Source organism: Pleuronectes platessa, chromosome 7 (assembly GCF_947347685.1).
Source record: "Pleuronectes platessa chromosome 7, fPlePla1.1, whole genome shotgun sequence".
Classification (NCBI taxonomy): domain Eukaryota; kingdom Metazoa; phylum Chordata; class Actinopteri; order Pleuronectiformes; family Pleuronectidae; genus Pleuronectes; species Pleuronectes platessa.
In genome coordinates this window covers 12,065,271-12,084,964 of record NC_070632.1, presented here as the reverse complement: position 1 = coordinate 12,084,964, position 19,694 = coordinate 12,065,271, and the positions used below count along the sequence as shown (strand labels likewise).

At 43.0% G+C, this 19,694-nt stretch overlaps 1 protein-coding gene across 6 annotated transcripts in view; it reads right to left on the bottom strand.

Moving 5' to 3' along the window:
* Positions 1-19,694, bottom strand: part of frmd4a (FERM domain containing 4A) — a 70,401-nt gene that overhangs the window by 17,167 nt on the left and 33,540 nt on the right. For all 6 annotated transcript variants that reach the window (XM_053426628.1, XM_053426627.1, XM_053426625.1 and 3 more), the window contains exons 2-11: positions 19,002-19,067; positions 12,532-12,626; positions 10,957-11,049; positions 6,853-6,937; positions 5,026-5,082; positions 4,636-4,658; positions 2,042-2,125; positions 1,871-1,936; positions 1,723-1,780; positions 1,410-1,496 (exon numbers count right to left, since the gene is read on the bottom strand). In XM_053426628.1, coding sequence (XP_053282603.1) covers positions 1,410-1,496; positions 1,723-1,780; positions 1,871-1,936; positions 2,042-2,125; positions 4,636-4,658; positions 5,026-5,082; positions 6,853-6,937; positions 10,957-11,049; positions 12,532-12,626; positions 19,002-19,067 — 714 coding nt within the window. The remainder of the gene's footprint in view (positions 1-1,409; positions 1,497-1,722; positions 1,781-1,870; positions 1,937-2,041; positions 2,126-4,635; positions 4,659-5,025; positions 5,083-6,852; positions 6,938-10,956; positions 11,050-12,531; positions 12,627-19,001; positions 19,068-19,694) is intronic.

The window sequence follows — 19,694 nt, the reverse complement described above, 5'->3', positions numbered from 1 at the left end:
CTCTGTTTTCTCTGTAAAACCCCAACTGTGTTCACTGGAGGTTGTAGTCGAAAGACTTGCAGTGAACAAATCTCTTTTCAGTCAAACTTCTTAGACTACAATCACAGTTTGCCAACGAGGAGGCCCAGTCTCTTTCTCCTGTTCAAAACACGTGTGTGTGTGTGTGTGTGTGTGTGTGTGTGTGTGTGTGTGTGTGTGTGTGTGTGTGTTTGTGTGTGTGTGTGTGAGGGCGAGGGCGAGGGCGAGGGAGAATGAGAAAAAGAAAGGAGAGAGGTAAAGTGAGGGGCTCACAACTGAAGCTTAACAAACCAATGACTCACACTGACTGTTGCTATGGCAGCTGAATGCTTGATAAGTCACTTGTGTTTGAAGGTTTTAACTCCTTCTTCCCTCCACCTCTCCTTCTTTCTTTATGTGACATTAATCACAATCAAAGCAATAACTTTCTTGCTTTATAAACATTGTGCTATAAAAAAAACACATGGTTTGTGACCTTTTCACAGGCTTCCTATCTTGCGTAATCTGGCATTTGTGTCTGAGTCCAGTGTGATTGGATTGTGAAGTGGATTGCAATTGGAAGGTGCTTCCCCCCCGCCCCCCATCACCATGGCAATTTAACACCCTGGCAGCCACATGATTTGGAGAATTCAGGAATGAGGCAGGATTAGGGCTCGTGACTGGAATGTACTTAACATGACACACACATTCGGCACAGTGTTAGCAGCAAACAGGAAAGCTGTGGCAGACAGGAAGTATTCATCAGGATGGTGAGTTCAGAGTTCAGTGGAGTTCCTGTGTGTGAGAGAGTGCAAGCATTTGTTGGTGTGTGTGTGTGTGGGGGTTTATGAGCAACACTGTATGTGCCTGGGTGATCAGTCAGTATGGTGGGACGCTGTTAACCCCATTAACAACCTATGAGACATGGCTGAATGCCAGAGATGAAGGCCCCAAACACGACTGGGGGTCAGAGGTGAGGTAAGAAAGACTTTCACAGACGACCCGCTGGGTGGAGTCTGGAGGATGGGGGGAGGACGGGGGGAGGACGGGGGGAGGACTTCATCCACCGAAATAAAAGCAGGACAGGACGCAAAACATTCCGAGACTGCACGTCTCCAGAGTGTAGTATTCGCTCTGCATTGTTCGTGTTCTTGCAAAAAACAATACCACCAATCACTGAATGGCACAAATGGACAGAGGTGACATGGCACAGACAGAAAGCCAGAGAAAAGATCTTGCGAAAAGAATGAAAAATATCTTTAAGATTATTATGTTTACACACAAGCAAAAGAAAATTAATAAAGTTGTTTAAATTATACTTGTGAATTTATTAATGTTAATTGAGAGGTGAGCCAAAAGCTGTGTAGTCTACACTTGTTGGGGTAAAGAAATCAGAGGAAGCAACATCTCACCTTCCGGGGCTTGATCTTGTCCTGGTGGTCATACTGAAAGATGCCTTTATAGCTCAGACCCAACCACCAAGGGATCCCCTGCTTGTCCTACGACACACAACAAAAAAACCACAGGATAAAGTGAGCATTAGGGTGGGACGGACAGAGAGAAATAAAAACAGAAGGAGAGACCGATACAGAAGAAGTGTACATTAGTTTTTAGCTCCTTCCTATTTCCAAATCCCAAGCTGCCTGCTTGCAGATTCTGAGTGAACAAAAATGTGTGTGGTGCGTGTGTGTGAAAAAAAGAAAAGGCAGAGTAGTAAAACTGTACCTTAACAGCATAGTAATGTACTCCATATGTGGGCAGAGACTCTACAATGCTCATATAACTGTGAGGAGCAGAAAGACAGACATGTAAGGGTTACAGAGAACACAACCTTCCATACAGTCTACAAACACAACCACAGACACACACTTACTTTACAATAGCTTGGCCCCTGGACTGCCCGTTGAGCTTCTTGTAATGCTCTGCGACCCGGTCTTCACTGTGAGATCACACAATGAGGAGGAAAAAGAGCATTATTAAGGAAGGAGAGGGAAAGCTTGTGCAATGTTCTGGTGGTTTTCTGGATAATGGACTTTTCGCTCACCAGTAGGCCAGGGATGGGTGCTCCTTTAGGGCCTGGGTGGGCAGAGCAGGCAGCTTTTTCAGGTCACACCTGGTTGCATCATTGCTGGAGGAGAGGAAACCACAAGACATGGTCAACACTACTTCTGAAAGAGCAATTTTCTGCTGTAGGCCTTAAGGTTGCATGCAAAAGCTGCCTGATCAACACTCCCGAACTGTTGAACGAGGAAAGCTTAAAATATCTAGCATAACAAGCTAAAGCGAAACGGAAAACTTTTTCCCAGAAGTCTCTCAGAATTGAAATGTTAACTTTGAAAGAATGCGGAGACAGGAACTACGTTTAGTCAAGAGGAATGAATACAGATGTCCTAAATGCTCTGTATTTCCGAAACTGGGAACTATTCTTGAACAGCTGCAGGGACACTGACAGTTGGAAACAGAGGAGAGAAAACTGGAACAGAGACACACACGCACACCTTTAAATAAAGGGAGATAAAAACAGGGATGGGAGAGGAAAAAGGTAAAGACAGACACAAAGTAAATAAGACAGAGCCACACAGCGAGCCAAACAGACTTGGCCGTGGTTTCAGTTTTCAGACCTCCAATGGCAAAAGGTCTAAATATCCCGCTCTAATCCCCCAGCCTCTCCCTGGCATTTGCTAAGGCCCCGGAGGATTGGGGAAAGCCCTGGGAACATGACAACCTATGAGCTAAAGACTTGGAAGACATCCATCCCGTCCACCCCGCCCAACTGTTCTTCTACGTGTGAATGCAGCTGCGAGAATAGATTGGTAGATATCCATTTGAGTAAGTACCCTGTTAGAATATGTGGGGGAGCTGGCCATAAGGAAACGGCTCTAACAATGACAAAATTAAAACACATTGGAGTGTGAGCACTTAGGCAAGTCTTTACATCATACTGGGAGATGCAGTCTGAAAATTATTCCCCACTTTCTATCAATATATCGTCATAATTGAGTGTTTTGGAAGAGCAGCAGTGAGATGTGCATGGAAGAGTGTGACAGTTCATGGTAATGAAGATCTTTACTGAGCGCAGGGTCTACAGTTCTTTAAGAGGCATGTGTGCCGCAGGAAGGGGTAAGGAAAGTGGGAGGAGGTTGAAGAGGAATGTCTAGAGCGTGTGTCACATTTCCAGCCCTCTGTGGGATGCTGTATTTATTTACTCCTTTCACAGACGGAAATGAGGTCAGAGGTGATGACTGCTCTAGTCTGTTATCTGTGCGATACAACAAAGGGATGAGGGGGGATGAGGGATGACACACATTTAAGCCAACATCACACAGATGTACAGTGCGTCTGAAGAGCCACATGTGGGCCGTAGAAGCTCACATGAAACATCTGTGGGCGGCTGTGGCTCAGGGGTAGAGCGGTCGTCCTCCAACCAGAAGGTCGGCGGCCCAGCCCATGCCGGAGTGTCCTCGAGCAAGATGCTGGACCCCGAATGGCCCCTCATAGATGTAAATGCACTAATTGGAGGTCGCTTTGTATAAAAGTGTCCGATAATTGACGTGTAATGTAATCTTCATGACTGTGGAGCTCCGTCTCTACAGGATTTAAGTAATATGTGTTTAAGGATGGATGCTAATGTTTTTCTTAATTCGTGTCAGGAAATCATGAGCTCTGTATTAAGCAGGAAGGAAATAACTCTCGTAATCCATGCTTTTCTCTTGAGCACAGGCTGAAAGCAAGTGAAATAAAGTGGAACAGGGATGGAAAGAAGAGGGATAGAAGGGAGAAATGTAAATGACGCTTGGAAACATAGACAGTTGTCAGTGATACACCTCGATGCTCAGGGGAGCAGAGGAAAAGACAGACTACTGATATCATCTCTATGGCTCATCTGTCTGTGTCTGTGCCGCTACTTTCTAAATATCAATGTACTAACCCAGCTACTCCCATCACGAGGGACAAAACAGATGAGACAGAATATGTGACATAAAGACTGGTAAAGGAGAGAAGTAGCTTGAGCCGTAACACATCCATAAAAAAAACAACTGGTATCATGATGTTATGTTTTGAAGTCTGGACCCAAGACAGCATGATGGATTTTCAATCAAGAAAAATAACAGCAACACAAATAAGAGGATAGAGCTGGGAAAGAGAATCAGAAAAGCAACAGCTCGCCTCACGATGAGCTACATCACCACAATGACTGCTACAGGGCTATATATTACCCATGAGTCCTCAGTGTGGTTTCAGTAGCCTTGTGAACGTTACGATCTGTAACTGACCTTTCGCTTTTATGAGACAAGGTTCCTTGGTTGGAAAAACTCGATACAGATTTGATTTCTTGGTGAGTTAATCTGGTGCCAGGATGCTCACCTCCTGACCCAACATGTGGTTCATCATAATCATAATAACGGTCATAAATAGTGAGACAAATAGATCACTGCATGCACTGCTGAACAAGACAACAGACGTTTTTTCTTTATATATCCCCCTGGTTACCAAAGGGGGATATGTGTAATATTTATTGATCCCTTTAAATAATTGATGCTTTATCACTGTTGTTCGCCATGACCTGTAATCTAAATGCTCCCGGCTACGAGGACAAACACATGTACATTACATGAGATTGATTGGTTGTGCGCTTACCTGGTGAAATCACCTTTGGCCTCCTTTAGAAGAGAAAGAAAGAGAATATAGTGAGATATAAATGTGTGTTTCTGTTCTGTTTGCAAATGTGAACATGCAGGCAGGTCTACTGCCCGAGAATCAGAGAGAAACAGCCTCCATCTGGAGTCAAATCTCAGAGGGAGCAGAGCAGATACCTGATACTGTACATCTGCACACACACACACACATACACACACACACACACACTCTCTCACACACACACCAAACCACTCAGTCTATATGTAACATAACCTTGCAGTACTATGGCTAATGGACTAACCTATTCTGAGAAAGGGATAGGAGAGAAAGTGCTGGAAAAGGACAAATATCTAGACACACACACACAGACACACACACACACTATCTTACTTGTGCAATATAGGAAGCCAATTCAAAGACAATCTCACTGTCCACCTCAATAAGCTCCTGAAATGAAAAGAGAAAAGAAAAGACAGAGGACGTGAGTTTAACATTCTGCGTTTGTTGGCATCATCAAAACATACAAAATGCTGAAGTGGAGAGTAAAAGTAGACATGTCTCTGAACGTCATCCATTTCTCAAAAATGGGTCGGTAGCTTCTTTCATGTTCCTACCACTCTCCCTCCATGTTTCTTTCTCTCCCTTCTCTAATTTCATGAGGATGGAGCTCAGAGATTAGAGGGAAAGTGATGGGGGGTTGGGAAAGTTTATTTTTTAGGGGGTTGAGGGGAGGCAGGGATGCTCTCGTTACTGATTACTATTACTATTAGGATAAGGGCAGCGAGTAGTAGTGGGTCAAGTATGCCAGGAATGTTCCCTTTACAATCCGCCTCTTAATTAGTTGGGAGATCTGACGGCCAGAATGAAACACTAGACAGTGTAAACCCTCCCTGGGTGGTAAACTCTCCCTAAAATCATCATACACTGTGTGTTATTGTACTTTATGCCCAGAGCAGAGAATCTAAATGTTTCTCATTGTGTTGTATCTGACCAACAGGTTTACTTAAAATACATTGTAGCTCTGTCCCTCTGGGATCCTCATCTCACAGGAAATGATTTGTCCCTCACACTTTTTTCAGCTGATGTTCTTATCAGGAGATGTGAGATAAAAGACCAGATTGGGATTAGGTGTTTTCTTCAAGGACATTTTACCAGAGCTGCTGATGGGGAGGATCCAGATCCCTTCTGTTTGTGGGACAGTTTTATCTCTGATTACTTGGCTACATCGTGACTGTTCTTCAAGTTTCAGCATTTTGCTAACGGACACATTGATACATGTACTTGCATGTAGATTTTCAACTGAATCTATAAGCTTAACCTGAAGCCTCTGATGGACACTCAGGTTTGTTTGACTATTTCACAATGTTAGATGAACAAGAAAACTCTATATTCTAAGTAACATATTAGCTCTGAGTTCATTTCATTCATGGATGATGTACATTTCTAAAATTTACTGGACCCGATTAACAGGAAACTCGCCACCAGTTTCAGCACAGAAAATAATTTAATATATATTTTGATATCATCATTTTCTACTAGGTCTATACTGAGAAATGTATAGATAGTTATTTTCCTTTGGGCCACATACGCCCTCCTCTGGACATAACGAATAACTTCAAGTTATTAAAGCACAACTAGTAGAACATGAACTAGTTAACTGGTTAAGTCAATTACTTAATGCACAATATACATCTCTAGGCTCTATTTGTCAAATACCTGTGTGTCCATTTTGCGTTAGGGTTTTAGTGTTCTGCAACTTGCTGTTTGTCTCTGCTTACTGCTTACTATCAGTGCCATTTTAACAGCCCAAATAAATATGCCTCAACACTGAAAAATGGCAATGAATGTGTCAAATGATTCAATAGCTGCTGGAGTGTCGTGCAGTGCATTGCATGATGGGTAATAGCTGAATCAAATGGTTCGCATTTTCTGCTTCCCTCAATCAGTGTGGAGCGCCGCAGTCCAAGATGGCCTCATGGGGCATCTCTTCATTTAGAAGCAGAAATAGGGCTGATGAAGTGGCATGTTAGTAACGGTGCAGAGGCCGATACTCAACATAATCACAGCGTTACAGCCCAGAAGCAAATCCTTCTTATAGATACAACATTTCTAAGAATCTCAACGGCTCAATGGGACTCTGGATAAACACTATAATTGACCATTATCACAGATAAACTGTACTGGAAATATATAGCACCTTATGATCAATGCATTTACCTTGTAGATGATGGATTTTGCATTAAGAAAGAAAAGCTCAATAGTGGCATTGTCCTTCAGGTAGGATATACTCTCTATGTAGAATCTGAAAACACAGAAAGAAAAACCTCAATAAATCTGCAACAGTAAAGGAAACAATGACAGTGCTTGACCTTGGGTACAATGATAAATCTTTTTAATCCCATAAGGACCATTAGTGATGCACAATGTGTTTTCTTCACAAATAGAAATAAGAACAGATTGAACATGCAGGCTATAACTGTGCAGAAGTGACAGAAATAGTGCAGTGACTAAAGTGACCAGAGGGGGGCACACCATACCAAAGGTTGATCTGAAGTGCATCGTCCTCTCACATCCACTTTAAACCAGTTCTCTCTCACACCATGGTGCCAGTCCATGATACACTATTAGTTTGTGAGAGCGTCAACTATGTGAATGTGCAAAAACAAACTCACATACACACACACACTCACCGGCAGATAGAATGTGCACATGATGCACTGGACACATTGTTTACCGCTCTGCTTCATCAGCAGTGATTCCACATGCACGTACAGTACACACACACACACACACTAACAGACACACACACTGGAGAGAGAGAAGCACAGTAACCCACTTCTGGCAGAGTGGTGAGCAGGGAACTAACATAATAATGCAGTCTAAATTTAGCTCATGAATGCATGCAGAGCTAGAGGGGAGCTTGGATGATACAGTAGGAAGCTGCTCACTGTTAGCTCCACTCTGGTGGTAACTTATATCAAAAAGATGCTATGTGGTGCAGATGCTCTCATGTGTCCCCTGGCATATCTTTTCTAGCCCCCTCCGTGCATTGTCCATAATATTTCACAGGAAAGTCAGATGTATCCACACACACGATAAACACCCTCAGTATGACTTCATAAACCTCTGTGAAGAGGTCATAATGTGACCCAAGCACATGTTCTTATGAACGCACTTGAATGAATGTGCTCCTCTGTGTGCGTGAGAGTGTGTGTAGGTATTGAGTGAAAGAGATTGTAGGGGGATCAATACTGGAGGGTGTAAATCGCGTTACCCATTGAGCTGCAAGAGAGAATGAGGAACCTTGTCAATATCCAGTGTGAACATTTAATTAAAGCCACTGTGTTGATGAGACAAAGACACACGTTGCCAGCACAGCAGCAAGCATGCAAAAAGACACCCACTGAATCAGCAGGCGGTGGGCATGTGCCTGGCATTTACTAGTAACACAATAATACCACACAAGCATGCAAATATATGATGTGCACGCACCTGCAGAAAGACACACACAGACACCTACACCCAGGAAACCTGTCATTGTGCTAATGAAGCCAATATGCACGGACTGATAATGGATTCAGGCCTGACATTTGGGCTGATGGTTGTTCCTATTGAATGCTGAATGTATGTATCTCCTAAGCCACGTTTTCACAGCTTGATGGTGGTAGGAATGTTGCACCTTTATGCCACCTTAATATTCTGTATAAAAGGAATGAAAACCAAATGGTAGGATGACCATTTTTCTTTTTTTATACCAGTAACTGATGTAATCACAGAGCTGGATGGCTATATGTGTAAAAGGGCAGGCTGATGGGACTTGGACACACGATCCCTCCGATTCAGGGAACAGCGGCATGCTATGTTAAATCAAACACGGGAGCAGAATAAGCACAAGCTGGTTCGGGTCAGTAAAAGCAGCATAATGGAGAGTCTTCCTAATGACTATATTACAGGACCTCTGTGTAAAAGGGGGATTTAGAAGTATGGTGGCGTGCGAACAGAGCGAGGGGGGTGGGAGTAGCAGTGGTGCAGTCAGTGTGACATTTGGAGAGATTGAGGTTAGAGATTGGGCTGAACTGCAGGAGAGAGAGGGGGGGGGGGGGGGATAGAGCCTCCAAATGGTGTTAAAGTTCATGATGTCACAGCGCTGCTACCAACATCCTCAAACACCTATTAGTCTATGCAAATACACACACACTGACCTCCAGCCTGACCGCCCTGCCACCATTACAGACACAAACATACAATATAGTTTGTTTAATATGGTTCTATGGCTGACCTAAGACAAAGACAGGGGTAATTAAATAAGTCAGTACCAGACGTCATCAGTGTAACTCATCTGAAAGGTTGGAAATGGCCAAAAAAGGAGTAATACCAACTATATATTGCATTCATCTCACCATTACATTACCCACAACATATAATGAACAATGGGTGCATGTGCTACACATGATTTCTGTACGGCCGACTCTTTGTGGCATTAATTGAGCCGTGTTGTAAATGTCAGCTGGAAATGACTGCTCACTCACATTGTTAGGAAGGGTTAATGCTCGTCACGTTGCCATGTGCGTTACTAACCAAGTTTCAGTCCCTAGGGTGTATATGACATCATCGAGATATGTTAGGGACAGAGAACATCCGCTGGACCCGAAACAAAGCCCTGTCTTTCCCTTTCAGGGTCCCAATGAAAGTCCCTGTGTGTGCATGCGAGTGAGTCTGTGATTGTGTGTTCTGGGGCAGGAGTGGGTTGGGAGGGTTGAGTGTTTTCATTTGAGGCTAAGAAAGATCAGAAAATCTCTTCTTAGGTCAGGTGCCTTTTTCTTTCTTTTCCAAAGCCTATTCAAGCACCCACACATGCAAACAAGAAAAAAAACACACACAAGCATGCACTCTGTATTTGTGTCACATATGCCCAAATGATCCAGGACCTGTGTGTGAGTCGAGAGAGTTTTATATGAGTGGAGTCATTGTGTGACGAGTATAAAGGCTGGGATTGGAGTGTGGGATTGTGTTCATTACTCTGTCACAACAGGTTATAGGAATGTTGGCTTTTAACTGAGGACCTGATTTTAAGGAGCGCATGAGCTGCATATCAGAAATGATCTCCATCCACACTAAATTTGATCAAATGACCATTCATTTAGTCATTCATGTGCGGATGTGAACACGAAGCAGATTGTCTGCTCTGCAGTTGGTTGCTCAGTTGAAGAAAATATATCAATGAGAAACAGTGATGATGAGAAGTGAGAACAGGGATTTCCTTGCTTGGACCAATGACAAGGTGGAGAGTAAATGAAAGCTGGGGTTAGCAAAGCTTTGCATTCCCCCCGCCAGCATTGGAGTCATGACCATTGAGACCCAATCAGGGAGTAAATGTGGTTAACAGTGTCATCGTTTTAGTGGCCCTGTTCAGACGTGGTATTAACATCTGTCCTGAGAGATCTGATCACAAGTGAACAGCATTAGGGACAGTATATGTTCACACCTCATCAAAATACGTCCTGAATGTGTCTCAAGCAACCCCAATTGCATGATTCATTGTGAAACTGTTGCAGGTCAGAGGACGATCCTTATGGAGCCCTGTTCACACAGCTAAAACAATGGGGCCACAAGAGTCTCAGGCCGCCTTCGAATGTGGTTTAAGTGATCAAATCTCAGGATGTATTCAGTGTTCAAATCTGTACTTAACACAGTCCACTTGTGATCGGTTCATTTAGGATGGAGGTTAATACCAAAAGTAGTGGGTGCCAGTTATGTTTTAAAACTAAAATATACAGGTGTGGGCGTGGCCTAATACAGAAACAGTAATAATTAGAGCCCACAGAGGATATCATCATATTTTATATTTAAACACAATGATAGTTTCAACCCTATTCAGCATTTGACTGTAACTTTTGTTTGTTTCATTGTGTCAAAATAAACATTTACAGCTCTGGCTTATACAAGAAATGATAGGACTTCTCTCCCTATGGGGAAGCATTCTGCCACCTTGTTTGGAGTATGGCACTTTGCCGTGAAGCCATGTGATGGGATTTGCATGCACAGCATACTGATGAGGTCTCAGTGGCTCATGATTGGCTGAGAGGCCCTGTGGCGGGAGTTAAACACTGGGGGTCAAAGCAATTTCATAGGGGCTTGTCATAACTAACCTTGTTAATCTGTTCCCATTACCAAATGACTGCATGTGCGTTTACAGAAATACACACCGACACACTCTCTCCATCTTTCTGTCTCTCTCCCACACACATTCAACCACCATCTATGATCAGATGATATGTGTACATGAGGTGACTTAGTTACTGAAGAAAAGAAAAGACTCACCTGACACAAAAGTAGAGGACAATAGGACCAGACTTCTTGGGAAACTCATGTTCTAATACCCTGCGGTCCAACTGCAGCCAACTAAAATGGCCCCTGATGAGACAAAGGAAGACAAATAATCAGTGCTTTCATCCAAAGATGTCTGAATCACAACATCAAGGTTATACAAATAATTTTTCCTCCTCAATACGCTCTATTTTTGTGTTTGTGTAACCATTCATTCCCTTCCCTTCAATTCCCCCCGTTTCTCTGCACCTCCTCTAATTTCTCTCTCCCCTCTCCAACAGAGGGAAATTGCAGAGACAGCTTGTCACCCTGGTAACCCTGCATGGTATCCTGAGCAACTGAGCAACATCTCCCTCCAAGTCGCCCTCCTTCTGTCTCTCCCTCCATTTCTCCTCCCTCCATACAGTCTCTTTGACCACTGAGCACTCAGAGCTGAGGCGTCTGCTCTCCACGGGCACACCTTAAAAATCCACACACCGTAGAATTAGCCCTGGGAGACTAGGACTGCAATGCTGATATTGCTTTGCTGGACTGACACTGGCTACAGAATGTTTCACAGCTGTGTAAATGCCACAGAGCAAAGGCCATTCTTGCTTGACATCAGCAGATCCACGAGATGAAACAAAAGTAGAGACATGGAGGTGGTGGAAATGTTTGCCTGTATGTAAATCCTTCGTATGCGTGCACGACTTGTTCTGGGCTATCACGCTGTGGTGCTTATATCTTTCTAGGTCACACAACACAGTAAAGCTAATTTGAATGTCAGTTTTGCATTTCAAGCACAGTTCTCAAAACAAGCCTCCTGGCAGACACGGCCCTTACAACCTTTTGCTAGCCCAGAGCAAGACAATCATAGCCTCATCCAAACATCACAACGCGTTACAACCCTTTACCTTTCATCTGTAAGTGAAAAACAAGTAAAAAGCACAGGATATATGCCAGGGAGATGAGATAAAAGAGAATATTTTTACATCAAACAGCCATTTCATACCTAAATCCGGCTGCAACAAACAATTTAAGTCAATAGAACCACACTGAAAATTCCTAAGGAGCAGCCAGGACATAACAAGATATATACATTTTACAATTGTTCATGTCTTTGTGCAGTATTTAGATTACTTCATTAATGCAACAAAGGTCAATTATGGGCACTTTTAGTTTAAAAGGTCGTAGTGGAGCAGTCACATTATGTGGAAACATTTTATATTATAAACCTGAAACAGATGGCAGTTACATGTGGCTGTGTCTTTTTAAAGTAACTGAAAATTAAGCCTGCTATTCCACATTGTGTTTGACAGAGAATCCTCCTTAGCTTCAGTTTCTCTAACTCTGTCTATAATGACAGCAGCGCTGATGGAGGTGTCAGTGACACTGCAAGAAACCGAGACTGGTTTTGTGAGATTAAAGAAACCCATCGAAACGTCCCTGTGAACTCCACTCTAGAGATCTCTCTATTCCTTTGTTTACCAGGGGCAGCAGTGACAAAACCCATTCCAGCAAACAAGATAAACTAAAGGAACAGCTCTGGCTATTGAGAGACATCTCATATACTGCAGTTTTTAAACTCACGTTTCGTCTGTGTATGCGATTCCAAAGTACTCCTTCTCCTTGAGGTTGAAGTGAGAGGCCACGAGATCCAGCAAATCCTTTGCCATCAGTTTGGGCTGCAAAGAGACAGACATGTTAGAATTGCTCTATTTATTGTGATTGCATGTATCAGCTATGACTTGTCATGTGTGAGTGTAGTGGTTTATCAAACTGCAGTTTAATTGGAACAAGTACATGTGGTGGAGTTTTAATGTATTCTTTCAGCTATTGATTTAATGCAATGACTAAGCATTCTGCCAAACACCAGGGAAAAGAGCAAGAGAGGAGGGGATAAAGGAGAGAGAGCCTGCGAGAAAGATGGATGGAGTGTGGGGATGTTGCTGACAGTGCAGGTACCCTGCCCTTCCCCTCCCTCTCCCCTTTCCAACTCTCTGACCCACACCTCTACTGCAGAGTCATGGCTCTGGGCTGAATGACGCTACTGCAGGGAGAGGGCTGTGCAGCTAGCACAAGAGCTCGCTAGCTGGTTAATGTTGTGGAATACTGTCCGTGCTATGTAGTGTATGTGACGACAGTCTCCATTCATCACATCGCTCAGAGCATCTCAAAGCAGAGGCCAGGGACTGCTGCCATATGCTGCTGGTTTGTGACATCCTGAGTAGCAGCATGCCCCACCCTGAGGTTAACCATGGGTGTGCCTCGCTGCCTACAATTTCATTACACACACACACACAAAATCGACATGCATATTTGCACAGACAAGCCCATATACAGAATGCATACAGCCCCATCACAACAAGTAAGAGAAACACATGTGGTGAGGAAAACATACTGTGTGCAAACAAATACAAACACACACTCACAGACAGTGGAGGGTTTGGTATGTGTTTAAATGCTGGAGTTTTTCAATAAGAATATAAAGCAAGGTCATAGAGCTCTCCTGTAGAACACACACACACACACACACACACACACACACACACACACACACACACACACACACACACACACACACACACACACACACACACACACACACACACACACACACACACACACACACACACACACACACACACACACACACACACAGCTATAGTTTAGTGCTATACTGCGTACATTCTTAATAATCTTTCCCCCAGGATCCGGAGCTGTGTGCTCACTTCACAGCTACAACTTTAGTGACAGAGGCTAGAAGAGCTATTTAAAGAGAAGGAGGTGATGTCATGCAGACAGCAAGCGCACACACACACACACACACACATGCACACACATACATGCATCTTCAGTGACCTAGATCTCATATAAGCACGACGCCTACAGTGATCCTGCTGCACAAAAAGGCACTGGAGAGAGCAGAAGTGATAGAGCGAGCTGGAGGGGGAGCGAGCAAAGAGGTTGATTGTCTCTTATGACATCTGAATGTATCAGACTTATAAAACAGATGATGTTGAATAAAAAAGGGCTACTGGGCTCAATGATTTTGTCGCTATGTCCCTTTGACGTATCCCTGCTAAAGTCAAATACATACTTGGAGTAAGAATAATGACAAAGAAAAGGATCAAGAACATGATAGGTTTGTAATTATTCTATGTTTACATTTACTTGAATATATCACGAGAAGGGATTATAGAGCTGACCATAACAGTGTTTAAAGTCCTGATCGGTCTCACTCTGAGAAAATTGGTAGTCACATCCCCAAAAGCTCTTACTGGCTCTGTTGTTTCTCCAAATGGGACAGTAGCCATTCAAGAGAGCAACTCAAGAGCTCTTTGAAGTGCTCAAAAGATTTTAGACATGGAAATTTTAGGTCTAGTAACAGGCAGTCTTTATAGCATTAGTAGTAATACGTGTTTTGGTTCAGTCTGGGGCACGTTGCATTGGTGGTCTCTTATTACCACGAAGCAGCAGTCAGCTGCCTTGGCAACACTATCAATTAAACAACATCATATGTGCCACCAAGGCATAACAAACAATGAGGTGGCGGACAGGGACAGTAAACCCTTGCAAAGATGATATGAAGATAAACCAGAATTAGCACCTCATGGTCGTATCCCTGAGTCGACCAGTCAAGTTACAAGAAATATGGTAACGATCCCTTCTGTTCCTGAATTATGTGGTTTTCAAAGAGTTTCTGATTGTGATGTCACGCTGAAGATGACCTTTGACATTTTGCATATTGAATGTCTTCACCTCATAATTTCCTCCTGTGGGACATTTATCTGAAAATTAGACATAATTAGCCTATTAATTCTTGAGTAATGGCCAACAGTGTGTTCTGTGACCTTGACCTTTGACCGTAAAATTGTAATCAGGTCATCCTTGAATCCTAGAGGACGTCTGTGGCAGATGTAATTCCTTCTGTCTGGTCCCAAGAATGTCACCTCGACTTTAACCTAAAATCTAATCAGTTTATTCCTGAGTGCAAGTTTGTACCAAATTTGTATAATTTCCTGGGATATGGCCTTAACGAGAATGGGATGGACATACGTACAAATAAACGTCTAAGGACGGCCATAGCTGTTGCCAAAGTAGAAGGATTATACATCCCAGATATACTGTTGAATATCAGAAGCGCGTGACTGAAGATGAGAGATAACAAGGAAAGAATTTCTTGTCACGACATTGTTATGAATACCAAGCAGAATGTAAAAATCACATGGGCTCTACTGGGTTGTATAATTCAATTTGATTCTCTTCAAGTGACAACTCCCCTCTCTCTCTCTCTCACCACACCACACCACACCACACCACACCACACACACACACACACACACACACACACACACACACACACACACACACACACACACACACACACACACACACACACACACACACACACACACTGACACTGCACACTGTCTGTGAGATGGTAGATACCTAACACAAGTGTTTATTAATGTTGTGGAAGATACCAAGAGCAATATACTGTATACTGTGTGAATGACAGGTATTATAAGTAATATGGCACAATAATAGAGACACACTCCAGACACATCCGGACTATGCAGACACAGACACACCACAGACACACACACACACACACACACACACATAGTACGCAGCCAACTATCAGACACTAAAACTCTCTGCTGGCTCAGACAGCATTACTGCTAATAGACATTTACCTTGTGCCTCCTCAGCAGCACAGGTAATTAACAGCGTAAGAATTACAGAGGGGCAAATGAGGAGGAGACATACTAGAATAAACCTGCAGACAAGTGACAACACTCAACAACTTGCAAGGCTGGCAGCAAGTCACAGCCTAATCTCTGCAAACAGCTAGTCAGGCACCTGGCGCCTTCAGGGTTGTTCAGATTTATGGTGCGCTAAATGATTTATAAGCGGCAGTCGTTAAGAGTCCAAGGATGGGTAAGGAAATGTTTTTAGTAACATGCTTATCATACATTTTTCATACATAATTTAACTAATGCTAACTATGCTGTAGTGCTTAATCTTTATAGCAATTCGCCAGGCACCTTATAAAAAAATTCAAATGTTTACCAAAGAAGTTATTGTTTTGTCTGTGTTTATTGGTTTGCTGTTTAGTTAGCAGGATTACCCAGAAACTACTAAATCGATAACCACGAAACTTGGTGGGAGAATGTGGTATGGGTCAGGTAAGAATCCAATACATTTTGGTGCTGATCCAGATCAGGGGGCAGATCCAGTACATTTGTTTGACTTTCTTTGACATTGCGAGACAGGGTGTTCTGCAACATTTTTGTTGATTTTTATATAGTCATAGATTTTAATGAAAAATCTCTCATGTTAAGCACACTGATATTTATGAGTGTGTTCAGTTTGGTGCAAATCTAATTAATAATCCAGATATAAATGTGGTAAGTAAGAGCGTTGTGTCAGGGTGGAGCATTCTAGTTTCAAACATAAAGTCGTTCAAATGAACACTGGCATGTAGACTCAATACCCTGTTCACTCTTAACCCTACATCACACCAGCCTGAGGGAGCGATAGCCATATGATTGACATTTCTTCACACGGTGGCGTATTTGGTGGATAGCTTCAATCTTTACAACCTGGTCCAAAGGAGCCTTCTGGCACATGGTTCTCGGCCAATGAGGCGGTGCTCCATAAACAAACCACAGAGGACATGCAATCAAAGGTAGGAGGAGGAGAGGCATGAGGAAGAGGAAAAGGCTGAACAGCACTACTGGGATTAAACAGCTGGTCAGTGTTATAAGTCAGTGACAGTAGTGAGATCCAGTCTCTAGAAGGGCGAGTTGGCTGGAGCAGTTGGAGTGGAGACAGGAACTGTGACTGAAAACCTCGACAGGACAGCCTTGACCACAGTAAATTATCAGTGGAGACATGAAGTAGCCCAGTGGAGCGTGTAATGCTGGATATACACATCCTTAGTAATGAAAAATACAAATGTTCTCACTGCTCATGAATTATGATCATCCCTTCAGGAAAGTCATTTTTAGGGAATTGAACAGAGGACGTGACTGCTTCTTACCAGACTGGAAAACTAAGAATAACACTGTAATTCTCTGCGGTCCTACTAACAACTCCCTGGCTCTTTGTACATCCGCACAGCGGAGAGAAACGAGGACAGAGCGAGAGAAAGAAAGACAGCAGTTTCCTGATTTAGATGACAGTGATTTGTTAAAAACATCCCCTTTTCTGGCCTTTGCTGCTATGTCTTCTCACTTGCTAATAACATTGCCAAACGTGCATATATTATGTGATAAACAGAAAAGATTGTCTCAATAGCAGCTTGTGTTATAATAATAAAATAATGTTTTCATTCAACCTTACAACAGCCCATTTGTGTTATATCCATTCCTGATGGACAAAAGCATGAATAATGCGTGAAAGAGAGAGGATGGATTGATGAGGAGGTCCACAGATTCAAGCTGTCTGCACTTATTTGTTTTCAATTCAAAATAGTTTTGGCTTTGGCTCTATGTCTGAAATAATCTCCATCCATACAAACACACCTGAAAATGTATATGACATGAACAGCGGCCAAGTGTGTGTTGGTGTAAACAGGAAGTAGATTGTCTATTATGGAGTTGGTCGCTTGCAGAAAATGCAATGGTTGAAGAACAACATATTTAAAGTAAATTCTTAGCCTAGACTGATGACTGACGAGGTGAAACTGTTACTGATAGTAAAGGTTCGTAACGTCATGTTGCATTCACCACTTGAGTAGAGTAGTGACCGATGAGACGCAATCAGAAAGTGAACATGGGTGTCATTGTTTCCAAAAGTCTCAGTTACTCCATCGAGCATAAAAACACAACCCCAGTGTGCCAACCTGACTTGTATAGTGTTTCTAAAAAGCCTCCGTTTTAAAGAGTAGGATGTATAGCAGGTGCAAATGTAGCAAAAGTGATATGAAATATAAAACTAAAATGAATGTGTGTGAATGTAGCCTTGGATGGAGACAGTGGGGAATAGGCAGGTAAAGGCAAGCAAGACGCTGAGTGACAAATCAAGACATGGAGGGTGAAGAGTGGAAAGTCAGAAAGATGGAGAGGGAAAGAGAGGAGAGACCAGAGAGAAGTACCAATTTGAAAGAGAGCATCAGTTCTGACACAGTAATCAAATCAGAAAGTCAGCAGACCTAGCCCCGGCTCTCCCTTCCATTTTCTCTTCTCTATTCCCATCCCTTTAGTATCATCTCCTGTCTCTCCACTCCTGAGCTCTCATCTCACTTTTCAACCCCCTGAGTTTCTGAATCAATCTTTCTATTCTCTGCTTGCTCCTCTTCTCCTGTTCCAGGGCAATTACCTCCTTTTGTCTTTCTCTTTTTCCAGTGGAATCGGGTAATGGTCAGACCCAAGAGGAGCTTGGGAGGTCAGGAAGAGTTGAATGAGCTTCTTACAAACATGCTTCTGTAAAACTAAAAATCCCTATCTTCCCTTAATGTGTGTCGTAAAATACTTTCTGTTCCTATTAAGTGTGACAGCACATCTACAGTCACAAAGAGCTAGCTGAGAAAGTAAGGGTATAAAATTGCAAACAGAGGAGAGACTGGCTTGTTGTAAGTGCTTCTGCTGCCTTTGACCTGCTGGGAGGATTTAAAGCTGAATGTAGAAGGAGGAGGACATCATGCTGCTCGGCTTTTCAAAGGCATTTGAAAGATAAGATGCAGCATTGTCAACAGACATGCAGACACACTGACAAACAGTCAGACAAGTAAGGTATATAGAAAGATAGATGATTATGTAATGATTACAGAAAGGTTGGGGAATTAAAAAGATAAACATGAGCTAAGGGGAAAAGTTTTAGCTGGTAGGACAGCAAGTCAGGGCAGGGTCTGCAGCACTCATGCCCGACTGGGATTTTGTGTGTGTGTGCAGAGAGATCAGGTGAGCATCAAGAAAGTGCAAAGTCACCTACTGCTGACCGAATTCCCCTCGGTCAGCAGTAATTCAGTCCCTGAGGACACCAGACATCCCTTCTCCCTCGCTCTGAAGAAATGAGCTTCTGCAAAGAGAGAGGAGAGATCAGACACTCACCTGTACTAGGAGCTCCAGCTTCCTGTCGTCGAGGAGATGGACCTGACATCGCCTCCCCTCTGTCATCTAAGAAACAAAGAAAAAAAGAAATCAGTTTGGTTATATGCGTATATTGTATATTTTCATATTATACTAATGCATATCAGAAGCAGTCTTTTTTATGGATATCCACTGCTGCCAAAGGTGAAGAAAACGACTTAAATGTACAAACAACTCGAGTTTGGCTGAATGACAAGCTTGGTGTTAGCATGTCTGCATACGTCCTAACAAGAACAGCCGAGCTAACTACACACGATGAGCCACTAGAGACGGCGTCCTGCACATCTACCTTCCTTTGACATTTCTAATGCTGCTCCATGAGCAGGAAATCCATTATCCATCAGCGCAAGGCCCACAGCATGTGAGGCTGCCTGCCGACAGTGTTCACTCCAGTGTTTGTCTGAGTTGTTGATGCAAGGTTTGCAGAACTGAGCTGCAAAAAAAACTGTTAATATCCATCTGCCTAGCTCATCCGTAAACACTGAGGCAGGTGCACTGACGAAACAGTCAACTGTGGGAAAATTGCACCGCACGCACACAAGTTAGATGAAAAACTTCCCACGATAGATAAAGATGTCCGAAAGTTCTCCACTGTTCAAACGAACAGAAAACTAAGGTTATAAAAATCCACAAGACTTTCCAGAAGAGACGTAC